This window comes from Glycine max, chromosome 18 (assembly GCF_000004515.6).
Source record: "Glycine max cultivar Williams 82 chromosome 18, Glycine_max_v4.0, whole genome shotgun sequence".
NCBI lineage: Eukaryota > Viridiplantae > Streptophyta > Magnoliopsida > Fabales > Fabaceae > Glycine > Glycine max.
In genome coordinates, this window is record NC_038254.2 from 8,526,373 (window position 1) to 8,539,680 (window position 13,308).

At 40.4% G+C, this 13,308-nt stretch overlaps 2 protein-coding genes across 2 annotated transcripts in view; one reads left to right on the plus strand and one right to left on the minus strand.

The window, feature by feature from the left end:
- Positions 1–13,308, plus strand: part of LOC100806606 (disease resistance protein RPM1) — a 45,880-nt gene that overhangs the window by 14,689 nt on the left and 17,883 nt on the right.
- Positions 8,619–9,284, minus strand: LOC102668160 (uncharacterized). Its single transcript, XM_006603101.1, has one exon. The coding sequence runs from the start codon at positions 9,282–9,284 to the stop codon at positions 8,619–8,621; it is 666 nt and encodes a 221-aa protein (XP_006603164.1).

Consider the following 13,308-nt stretch of genomic DNA (forward strand, 5'->3'; position numbering starts at 1 on the left):
TTGTAGTAGGTGGAATTGGGTGAAAAACCATGTTTTAAGGAAGTGAGTAAGCTATGTCAGTATTAGTTGTAACTTTTTTGCTTGTAACTTTATATTTTCACCAAATGCAAGTCTCTCTATGTAAGCTGAAAACAAGAGAATGAAAATACACTTCCCATTCCACCAATTTCTGTTGTGTGCTCTTATGCTGCTCTCTTCAGTCATGCTCTTATGCTGCTCTCTTCAGTCATGCTCTTATGCTCTCTTAGTTTTTAGTTTGACGATAAGTTCTTGAACAATTTCATTGTATCATTTAAGAAGAAATTAATCTGGTGTTTTTACAGGGTTGCAAGCATTTATTTCGCTTAAATTTTGTGGGTTTTTAATGTTCTATTATGGTTGAAGCACAATGTGGATTTATATAGATTAGATTGAGTTAATTTTTCCTAATTTTAATGCTTTGATCCACTTTTTACCATCATGAATTTCAGGAAAGCTATGAGAGAAGATTTGTAAGAGGTGTTTCCAATGTTGTCCATGTTAGACTCATCATAATTAAAACCAGGACGTCAGAATGAAGCTGTAAATAGTGTTCTTACAGATGCAGACAATTTTTTACAACTGGAAGATCCCCCTCAAGTTCTCTTTTTCCGGCCCTTGAAATGATGGATATGTGGGTTTGACGATCAAAGTGGAAGATTCATCATGTTACGGTAAGAGTTGTTCACCAAAACGAAAAAGCTAAACATGTAACGTAAGCGAAAAAAATGTGGATTTCATGCTAAACATGTAACGTAAGTGAAAAAAAAAGTTATAAATTGTCAGTCCAAATTAATTAAACATTTTTTCAGAAAATTATATATTTTTATTTATTCAAAAGCAATATATATAATAAGTTTCATTACTTTTATAATAACTACGTGATATAATTTATCTTAAGTAAGATACTAAAATTCAGGCTTATTCACTAAGAAATTATTTTTTCTTTCAATGCTTAAATTTGTTTTACTATTACTAAATAGTTTAATTTGGACGAACAAGTTGTTGGTCTTAGTGGAACTAAACACTATTCCCTTAAGCTAAATTTTGGATTCAAAACTTGTGGATAGAAAAAATATGATTGGAATGTAAAATCTCATTAAAGGTGGTCAAACAGATTCTCCAACACAGATTTGTCATAAACAAAATTAATAAATACTTTGCAAGAATGTCATGATAACCAAAAAAATAGTTAATTTTGGTCCCTTAAGTTTAAAATCAATGCAATTTGATCCCTTTTATCCAAATCGACTTGATGTTTATTAAGAGAGTGGGAAGAAGTTCAACAAAATATGGAACCAAATTGAACCGATTATTATTAGTGAAATGAAGTTGAACAAAATAAATAAATAGGAAGACCAAAAAAGTTTATTAAGGGATAAAATTGTGTCATTTTGAAAATTAATGGACAAATTGAACCATTTACTAATAGTGGGACAACGTTTACAAAATAAATAAATTGTGGGACAACAAAAAGTAATTAATCTTTTTTTTAACTATCAAAAAATTTGAAAAGGATTAATAGTGATGCACTAACAATGTTGTTAACTAGTTGGCAAGTGTACCAAATTGTCACAAGTACTAAAGTACTCGAAAGTCCGAGTGTCGAATCCACAGGGATTTTGTGTTGTACTTATCTTGGATACTTTTAAATTTATAAGGGAATAAAAGAAAGAGTAGAAGATAGAAGGCAATAATAGTAAATTAGAAATAAAAAGCAAAAGAATTAAAAGTAGAATAATTAAAGAGAGAATTCAATGAAATGCGAATGTTAGGAGCTAGCATGCCTTGTTTTCCCAGGATGTATGAGTTTATGATTTCTGTTCATTTACTTGTCCCTGATTCCACACGATGACAAGCCTATTTTATTCATCTATCTCTCAAATTCCTTTGCAAAGACTCAACAAATAAAATGCATGAAGTATGAATTCTAGATGTTTGCAAGAATACATGGGCATCAAATTATCATTCTATTTCTAGCAATGACTTTCTCATGAAATCCTTTCTTTTTATTCTATTACAAGTTACCCTCTTCCGAGTGTCTAATCCCTAAAACTAATGCATACATATTTTCTTTAAATCTTATTTAGAAGTTACCCTCTCCCGGGTGTCTAACCCCTAAAAGGATATAAAGATGAATAATGCAAGATAAAAGCAGAAAAGATAATAGAATAGAAAAACGTAGAAAATAATCCTGTTGCATTGATAAATATGAAGTACATCATACATCTCTTTGGCTTTTTAGGCCTGTCAGGCCCTAACTAGGGAGTTTAGCCACTCATGGCCATTGAGGGCTTTACAATGGAAGGGGTGAAAGAAAGATGATAAAAAGAGAGAAGAAAGTAAGAATTCTCAGGCTTTAAGTAATAGTGAGAGTACTCTCAGACATCGTGGGTTTTCTCATTGGCTTGACTCTCCATTTATAGTTGATGAAGTGGACTTGGGCTTGATTCAAAAAATCTTCCTTATCTATCTTTTTGATATCTTTTGGATCTTATAAATCTTATCTTTCCTATATCTGCAAGTCATAGATAAGAAAAATATCAATTCATATCTTTTAAGCCAAAAATAACTGCTAAATAAATATCTTTAAAGATATTTTTACATTAGCTCATATTTAGCAATTATCAATATCTTTTGGATCTTGTAATCTTATCTTTTCATATCTATAAGCCATAAATAATAAAAGTATCAATTCTTATCATTTAAGCCAAAAATAACTGCTAAATAAATATTTTCAAATATATTTTCAATATATTTTTATTATAAAATAACTCATATTTAGCAGTTATCAAAATCTCCCAAATTAAAACTTTGCTTGTGCTCAAGCAAATCAGAATAAAAGCAGGCTCTAAATGCTTCAACACTTTCAATGGGTGCAATTTTTCTCAAATTCCCTTAGCTGGACCTTCTTGCATTTGTCATGATCTTGCAATGGAAGCATAAACAAACACTAAGATAGAATTGGTTAGTGACCGATCGTCGTCTCTTCCCGGCGCTGGACAAGCAGAGAACGTCGCTGCAAGGCAGCCCAGTATCCTTTGAATTCACAGTGATTATTACTATTTTCAATCAAATTTGGCTTGCCTTACTTTCCTCACAAGGCTGGTGTTTTCCTCTGCTCACAAGTGTCTGGTTTAGTGTTTGCAATTTATACGACATGCAATTAATGTTCCCAATTTTACACTTCATCTCAGTTAAAGTTATCATGCTTACACTTGGTGGATCACTAACGACTTTTATTGGCTTGTAATGTGGCATGCATGGCTAAACAAAGATGTTGAGGTGTTTGGCAAGTGTACCAAATCGCTCTAAGTAGTAATTCTTGAAAGTCCGAGTATCGTTTCCATAGGGATTTTATTGCACTTTATTGAATACTCTTCAATTTGCAAGTACGGAATAAATAAATATTTAAAAATTCTATCTCTTCTCACTTCTTTTTATTGAAATGAATTGGGCCTATGGTTTGTAAAAGGTGTCCTACTGTGTGCTGTACTATTGTCTTGGCCACTTATTCTCAAAATCCCCCAAATTAAGACTTTTATAACCCCATTTTGCTCTCTTAAAATCCTAAAGGGTCAGGATTATCATTTTATTGGCTCAAGGGTTAATTCAAAATAATATGTTGGCTCAATCAAGGGTGCAAGGGGTAAAATTATGTTGGGTTGGCTTAAAAACAGGCGTTTTTCTCTCACAATTAAGTTCACACTCTCACCGGGACTAAGCAAGTATTCGATGTACCAGTTATGACCTTGTTCCATCAAGCTAACCTTTTCCACTCTGTGCTACTCATGTTCCTTTTCTTGACCTGACTTGTGCTTTCAGAACCAGTGTTTCTACAAGGATCAGTAGCATCTCAAGTGTTGAACCTTTCATAACAAGCTAAAGAATTATGATGCTCAAGTTATCATGCACTTATTACTCAGAAAACACATACTGAATACTAATATTATTACTACTACTTCTTTTTACTTACCAAATAGACTACAAGAAAACATCAAAACATAAAAACATCAAAATTTCAAAACATCAAAACATAAAAACATGTGCTGCCTCCGCCCAAGTCTGCCCATGGGCCCCAATCAGCGCTAGCCAAGTCAGCAATGAGGTCTTCATCAACTGTAGGATCCTCAGTATCGGCTCTAGAAAGCTCTTCCCCCCTGTTAGTGGAGGGCTGGTCTCCTGGCCAGGCATTGTGCTGACGATAAGCCTCTGGAGTGATGAGCGGTGGGTCCATCTACAGGTGCAAGGATAGCCTGTGCATGTTCTCCATAATGAGTTGTTGTCCTATGTGAATGGACCTCAGCATCTAACCATGCATGTCCAGGGGTGCTGAGGTGGAAGCAGGTGGAGGGCACGGTCTCTGGGAAGAAGGCTGAGAAGGGGCCTCTGATGCTAATGCTAAACCTCTGGTGTGTGTGTGGCGGGTCCCTAGAAATGTGATAGATGGATTGACGGGGTTCCAGTAGTTCTTCTTAATGTAAGCAAGGTTGATCACAGGACTGAGTGACTCAAAAATCAGGGTATCAGAGACAACCCCTAAATCTCACACAGTGTTGTGATCAACGCTGGAAACCCGAGCCTGGAAATGCTGGACTGGGCGATCTAACTGATCAGAAGAGAAATGAGGCTGTCCACGTCCAGGTCCATCTTCATCACCAAGCCATATATGAGTCGGGCCCTGTCAACATTAATATCAGAAGTATGAGAAGTAGGAGCAAGATTAAAATAAGAGAGAACACTCCATGTCTGAGCGAGTGTTGTCAGATCCTTCAGCAGCAGTTTCTAGGGGGCACCATCAACATTCAGCACAAATTGTCCCCCTAGTGTACACAAGGCGGAGAGGATGGCGTCATGGTCTGGAGGAGTGCGGAGGTACTGAGAGTAGGCTGGATACTCCTCTCTATCTGCCAGGATGACCGGGGTGTCAACGAAGTCATTAATCGTCTCAGCATCGAATCTGACCACCTGTCCTCGAACCCTGGAAAACTTCGGATTACGGTCCTCTGGATCATATAGGTTGGAGTAAAACTCCTTCACCCGAGCAACATCAATCCGCTTCTCTGGAAGTCGGGTCAGAACCTGGTCCCATCTGCGCCTCTGGAACTCCTGGAGGAACTTATCAAACATCCCTGGTCCAAGCTTTACATTCCTCTCCGGAAGGATGTTCCGGAGCTGAATGTTGTCCTGGTATCTGTGCCAAGCAATCTCGGATGTGAAACGGGAAGAGTCCCAGGTGGACGCTTCCCCGAATGTAGGCACGACTCGACGTTTGCGGGAGGCCATCTGAAATGAAAACAAGAAACAACAGAAATAGACTGCAGTTAGTAAATAGAGGGGGTGCAAAAAGAAATCAGAATAGGGGTGTAGTCAGTAAAGATGTGGGTGAAAAGAGAAATCCAAAGGGGAGTGTGGTTAGTAATAAAGTGGGTGCAACAAGTAAGGCGCGAGGCTGATGGGCCCTAAGGCCCAGCCCCGCGCTTAGCGCGTTCACTGATGTTCATGAGCGCGCTTAGTGCGGCAGTGTCGGCTAAGCGCGTGCTTCGGTTTTCTGCTGTTACTTGCTGTGGCTTAGCGCGCTCCTCTTTTCTTCTCCATGTTACCTGTTCCCGCTAAGCCTATGTGAAAGGCTTAGCATGATGATACCTGCAAAGTATTACAGCAATAGTCCAGATTCAAATCTCACCTATTTTTGTGTAATCTGCGTGAAAAGGCACAGGGGAGCAGGCAGGTGAAGAGAGAATTCAGAGAAAAAGAGTGTAGAGAGTGGAAGGCATAGAAGAAAAGAAGAAAAATGAGGTGATTTGAAATTTAAAATAAAACAAAAGGGCAGTTTAGGGGTTGGACAGTTTCAAATTCATGGCCCTGGATGCATTGTTATCAAAGTTGAGCAACTTAAGAGCCCAATATGCTTTGTGCTCCAGCTCCACTGGTAAATGACATCCCTTCCCATACACTAGCTGAAATGGTGATAAGCCGATGGGAGTCTTGAATGTTGTCCTATAGGCCCAGAGAGTATCATCGAGCTTCAAGGCCTAATCCTTTCTTGATGACGCCACTATCTTCTCCAGGATTCGTTTGAGCTCCCTGTTAGAAATTTTTGCTTGGCCGTTTGTCTAAGGGTGGTAAGGTATGGCCACCTTATGTCGTACATCATAGTGCTCCAGGACTTTCTTCAACTGATTGTTGCAGAAGTGCATTCCCCCATCACTAATCAAAGCTCGTGGGACTCCAAAACGGGAAAAGATGTTCTTCTTCAGAAATTTGATCACTACCCTGGCATCGTCTTTCGGTGTGGCTATGGCTTCCACCCATTTGGAGACGTAATCCACAACTACCAAGATGTAGACGTTCCCGTATGAAGAAGGAAGGGGCCTCATGAAGTCTATGCCCCAACAGTCAAAGATCTCTACTTCCATGATATTCTGCAAAGGCATCTCATTCCTTCGAGATATCCTCCCTGTTCTCTGACATTTATCACAGCAACGCACAAACTCGTAAGCATCTTTAAAAATAGAAGGCCAGAAAAAACCTGATTGTAGCACTTTTTTTGTTGTTCTGTCCCCACTGTGGTGACCGCCATATGGTGAACTGTGGCAGTTCCACAGAATGCTCCATGCTTCCTCCTTTGTGACACATCTCCTTAATAAATTATCTGCTCCTGCCTTGAACAAATAAGGATCATCCCACACATAGAAGCGTGCATCGTGCAAGAATTTCTTCCTCTGACTCCAATTAAACTCCTCTGGAATGACTCCCGTGGCTTTGTAGTTAGCCATGTCTGCAAACCAAGGTCTAGTGGTAACCTGCAAAAGAAACTCATCAAGAAATTCTCCTCTTACCTCTGGTTCTTCCTTGGTGACTTCTTCATTCTTTAATCGAGATAGATGATCGGCTACCACATTCTCGGATCCCTTCTTGTCCCTGATGATGATGTCAAATTCTTGTAACGGTAGGACCCATCTAATCAACCTCGGCTTTGAGTCTGTTTTGGCGAGCAGGTGCTTGATGGCAGCATGATCTGTTAAAATGGTGACCCTCGACCCTATCAAGTATGACCTGAACTTCTCCAAGGCAAAGACAATGGCTAGCATCTCCTTTTCTGTGGTTGCATAATTCAGCTGTGCTTCATTAAGGACCTTGCTAGCATAATAGATGGCGTGAAATACCTTGTCGTGCCTCTGTCTCGGAACTGCTCCTACTGCATAATCACTGGCATCACACATTAGTTCAAAATCTTTATTCCAGTCTGGTGCAATCATTACCAGTGCAGTGGTGAGCTTATTCTTCAGTGTCTGAAATGCTGCTGAACATTCTTCATCAAACTTAAAAACCACGTCCTTATTCAACAGATTGCTTAAGGGTCTGGCAATCTTCGAGAAATCCTTGATAAACCTCTTGTAGAAACCTGCATGCCCTAAGAAACTTCTAACCCCCTTAACATTAAGTGGTGGTGGCAACTTCTCAATGACGTCTATCTTCGCCCGATCAACCTCAATCCCTCTAGCTGAGATCTTGTGGCCTAGGACTATGCCCTCTCAAACAATGAAATGACACTTTTCCTAGTTTAGTACCAAGTTAGTCTCTACGCAACTCTGTAGTACCATCTCTAGGTTCCTCAAACAGCTGTCAAATGAGGGTCCAAAAACCGAGAAGTCGTCCATAAATACTTCGATGCTCTTCTCCACCATGTCTGAAAAAATGGCCAGCATGCACCTCTGAAATGTGGCTGGTGCATTACATAACCCGAATGGCATTCTTCTATAAGCAAAGACGCCAAAGGGGCATGTAAAGGCCGTCTTCTCCTGATCTCTGGGGTCTACCGCGATCTGGTTGTATCCTGAGTATCCATCCAAGAAACAGTAGTATGCCTGCCCTGCAAGTCTCTCCAACATCTGATCCATAAAAGGTAAGGGCAAATGGTCCTTCCTTGTGGCTTCATTCAACTTGCGGTAGTCGATACACATCCGCCAGCCAGTGATAGTTCGTGTTGGTATCAGGTCATTCCTCTCATTTCGTACTACTGTCATTCCGCCCTTCTTGGGAACCACCTATACTGGGCTTACCCAAGCGCTGTCAAAGATGGGGTATATGAGCCCAGCCTCCAAAAGCTTGAGTACCTCCTTTTTTACCTCTTCCTTCATTGTTGGATTCAGTCGCCCCTGGGGTTGTCGGACTGGCTTGTAGTCCTCTTCCATCATTATCCTATGCATGCAGTAGGCGGGGCTGATTCCCTTGAGATCTGATATGTGTCATCCAATTGCTTCCCTGTGTTTCTTCAGGACATCTACTAACCTGTTTTCCTCCTCTGTTGTGAGTGTACTATTGATCACTACGGGTTTATCTTCCTCCAAGAACATATACTTCAGATGATCAGGCCATATCTTCAACTCTATCTTCTTCTTCTCAGACGGAACTTCCTTCTCTAGCATCTCGAATCTGGCTTCTCCCTCAGGAACACTGTCTTGTCGATCCAAGTCTTCCAAGCAAGTCTTCAGATCTTCTTCCTCTTCACTGGTTAGATAGTCTAAAGCATTTACCATTGCTTTTTCTAGCAAAGTTTGTGGTGTCTCGAGAATACTGACATCTTCCTTATCAACCTACTCCATTCTGAAGCACTTCCAACCTTCCTGTGGGTACTTCATTGCCTTGAAAAGGTCAAAGGTGATCTTCTGATTGTCAATACTCAACTCCAAGTTCTCATTCCCCATATCCACCACACAGTTGGTAGTCAGCATGAAAGGTCTGCCTAAGATAAGGGGAATGTCTGTGTCTTCTTCGATATCCATGATGACAAAGTCCACCGGAAAAGTGAAGTGGCATACCTTGACCAGGACATCTTCTACCACCCCATATGGTCTTGTGATCGAGCGGTCTGCCAGTTGAAGCGTCATCTTGGTGGGATATATCTTCAAATTCCCGATTCTTCTGTACATTGACAAGGGCATCAGATTGATACTTGCTCCTAGATCATTGAGGGCCTCGTTTACCGCTTCCTTCCCTATGGTGCACGGGATGGTAACACTTCTGGGGTCCTTAAACTTCTCAGGTAGCTTCCTCTGTATTATTGCACTGCAGTTGCCCCCTACCACAATATTCTCGTTTTCAATATACTTCCCCTTCTTGGTGAGGATGTCCTTCATAAATTTGGAGTAGAGGGGCATCTGCTGTAAGGCTTCCCCGAATGACATGGTGATTTCCAGCCCTTTGATTATTTCCAAGAAATGTCTAAAGTAACGCTCCTTGTTCTTCTTGGTGGGTACCATGGGATATGGGAGATCCTGTGGTAGGGCTGGTGGTTCTTCCTTCTTGGCTTCCCTTGCTCTCTGGCTCTTGGTCTTAGGTGGTGATGCCACCTTCTCTTCTTCTTCTGTCCTCTCTTCCTCTGACCGGTCTTCTCCTTCAGCCTTACCCTCCTCCTGTGCTCTTCTCTTCCCTCAAGTCAGCATCGCCTTGCATTCTTCCTTTGGGTTTTTCTCCGTGTTAGCCCCGAAAGTTTTAGTGGGCCGTTCGGCTTTGTCATGCGCCAGTTGGCCCATTTGAAATTCCAAGTTCCGAATGGCTACGTCCGTGCTCTTTTGATGTGATCTCGTCTCCTGGATAAATTGCAGCAACAATTCCTCTATGTTAGTGGGCTTTTCTTCCTAATTCAGACCTTGGCTAGGGTGCTGGTATGGCGGTTGGTATGGTGGTTGGTTCCTTTGCTCCTTATATTGATTTCCTTGATTCCTCCACCCTGATCCTTGCGTGAATTTTCTTCCTTGATTGAATCCCGGTGGCCCGTGATTAAATCATGTTGCCCCTTGATGGAATTCGGATGAATTTCCCTGGTTGTAGCCCTGGAATCCGTGACGATTTGGTATGCCCATATAATTTACTTCTCGAGAGGAGTCTTGTTGGCTTACACATTGTCCAGGCTCATGGGTTCCTCCGCATGTGGGGCATCCTTCTACCTGCAAAACAGAAAGGTGAGAAGAACTTACCGCTTGTAATTGTTGAGGTAGATTGCTGAGGGTTTCGGTAAGGGCTTCTATCTGCCTCATCAACAACTTGTTTTGTGCCAAAGTTATGTCCTGCGTGCTGAGTTCCAAAAGGCTTCTTTTCGTGGGAACATAGGTATGATCACGAAGGATTGCTTGATCGCTAGCTGCCATGTTCTCGATGAGCTCCATCGCTTCTTCGAGAGTCTTCAGTTTGATCTTCCCTCTTGCGGATGCATCTAGTAGCTGTTTCGATTGAGGCCGCAAGCCATCGATGAATATGTTTAGCTGTACTGGCTCGCTGTATCCGTGTGTCGGTGTTTTCCTTAGCAATCCGTGGAAACGGTCTAGTGCTTCGTTAAGGGATTCATCCGGAAATTGATGGAAAGAAGAAATCTCCATCTTTCCTTCGGCGGTCTTTGACTCTGGGAAGTACTTCTTTAAGAATTTTTCCACTACTTCTTTCCATGTTCTTAAGTTGTTTCCTTTAAAGGAGTGCAACCATCTTTTTGCCTCTCCTGCTAGGGAAAAGGAGAAGAGGTTAAGGCGTATCACATCTTCTGAAACTCCGGCGATTTAAACAGTGTTGCATATCTCTATGTATGAGGCTAGATGCGCATATGGATCTTTGCTTGGAAGACCATGGAAGAGGTTCCCTTGGATTAACTGAATAAGAGAGTGCGGGCAGGAGATGTTGGCTGCTTGAACCTCCGGCCTTGCAATACTTGTGAAGAACTGAGGAGTGGCGGTATTAGAGAAGTCCTCAAGTGTGACTCTTCTTGCCGGTTCCCCGTCCATCTGAGTGTGATTTGGAGAAAGAGGAGGTGAGGTGTAACTGCTTCCTTCTGTGTCTTGCTCCCTTCTTCTTCTTGCAGCGTTGTTACACCGACAAGTAGCTTCAATTTCTAAATTAATAGGGACAACGTCTCTAGATGCAGTTCTACCTCGCATAAAAACAAAAGGCACTAACCGTGCAATTTATGGGAGAAGAAAGAATAGAAGAGAAAGAATACTAAAAGAATGAGCCAAGAAAAGAAGAGTTGGGCTTACAAATTGATATAGTATGGCAATTAAGTACACGAATAAAATCCCCGGCAACGGCGCCAAAAACTTGTTGAGGTGTTTGGCAAGTGTACCAAATCGCTCTAAGTAGTAATTCTTGGAAGTTCGAGTATCGTTTCCACAGGGATTTTATTGCACTTTATTGAATACTCTTCAATTTGCAAGTACGGAATAAATAATAAAAATAGGAATAGGTGCAAGAATAAATTGTTATTACTAAATCAAATAGTTTTAGAAAGATAACTAATGAAAATGTCAAGACCGGACAAACCCAATTGGCCTACGATGCATGTAAATTTGATATTCATTACCAATGCAATTGTATTAGTTCTACCCACATCTATTAATTTTGCTTGCCCTTGATGCCTCACGATGACAAGCCTATTTTAACTACCTATCTCCGAAATGCCTTTGTGAAGATTCAATAATTAAAATGCATTAAGGTTAAATTCTAGATGTTTCTAAATGCATGGGCGTTGAGTTATCATTCTATGCCTAGCAATGTTAACCCAATGATCCTTTTCTTAATGTGTTCTATTAGGTATTACCCTTTCCCAAGCATATAACCCCTAAAACTGATGCATGCATTACTTCTTAAATCCTTACTAGGCAATACCCTCTCCCGATCGAATAAAACCCAAAAACAATTTAAGACATAGATGCAAGATAAAAAGAAAAGAATTAGAACATGAAACCTGGAATGAATCCTCTTTGCATTGATAACTCTTGAAGTACACCATATATCGTTGGCTTTTTAGGCCTGCCAGGCCCTACCTAAGGGATTAGCCACTCATGGCCATTGAGGGCTTTACAACTGGGGGTGAAAGAAAGAATGGGGTAATAAAAATAAAGAATATAGAGAGAAAAGGGAGAGCTCAGACTTGGAATGCTGAGAGAATTGCTCTGAGGGGAGGTGTGTTGTTTTCCTTGGACTGACTCTCTATTTATAGCAGCTAAAGTGGGCTTTGGGCCTTCGTAAGCGCACTTAGCGCGACACCTCACGCTTAGCGCGTTCAGAACGCGCGCTGAGCGCGCGCTGCAGGCTTAGCGTGTGTTTCTGTGGGATCGCGCGCTTAGCGCGTGGCTCGCGCTTAGCGCGCGTAACGGGTTCTGCATCTTCGAGCTTAACGCCTCGCTTAGCGCCTGTGCTGCTTTGCACGCTTAGCGCGCGTGTTGGGCTGGGCCTCCTTCAGACTTTCTTATTTTTCTTCATTTCTGTTGCCTTTTTGCTTAATGTAACTTCAGTTTTCGTATCTGCAACCAAAAATTCAATTTAATTAATTTTCTAACTTTTAATCACAAATAACTACTAAATAATTAATTTTAGTCCAAAATTTGACTAATTCACTACTATTAATTCACAATTATTTAGCAGTTATCAAAAGAAATTATGGTTTTTCTGGGATTCAAAAATTAAGGTTATAAGAGACCATTTATCCTAGAAAAACTTTCACTTATTCAGTCTAGCGTTTTTTTAACAGCACTTATGGCACCTATTTATTTTCTACCCTTATTATTCTTCTTTCCGTTTTTTTTGGAATGAAACTTTTGGCCTACAATTGTTTTTTTGAAGACAAACTTTTGGGGCTACAATTTTTTTTTTGGAAAGAAACTTTGGGCATACATTTTTTTAGGGTGCCTTAATTTGTGCTATTTTACCTTCGTGAGATAATTTTTACCTTAACCCTCTCCCAAATTAGGAGCATATCATAACTAAGATCCTTATGCTCTCTTAAACCCTAAAAAAGGTAGGAAATAATTAAAGTAGGCTTAAGGGTTTTTTTAAAAAAGAAACATCATTATCATTTTTGGCTCAAATAGGGTGCAAGGGATAAATTATTATCAAAGGTTGGCTTTCTGGCTAAGTGGCTGAAAATAAGAAGAAACATGGCCTTGATCATTTCCACCTCATGCAATTAATCAAACAGTCTAAGAATGATGCAAAAGCAGGAAATTAAAAACAGACGTTCTCTCACAAGTAAGTTTCACACAACTCATTGGGACAAAACAAAGTTGTTGGCTTACCGCACATGATTTCTTCCCGACGGACTAACCTTTTCCTCTCTTTGTTGTGATTCATACTCCACTACTTGAACTAACATTTTCCTTCATGTAACCAGCATTTTCACAAAAATTGGTATGCGACATTTCAAGTGTCGAAGTCCTTCAGAGAAAGCTCAAAAAGTGACTTCATAATTATCATGCAATTTTTATTCAATGACATAAAATGACTAAATTTAAACTACTA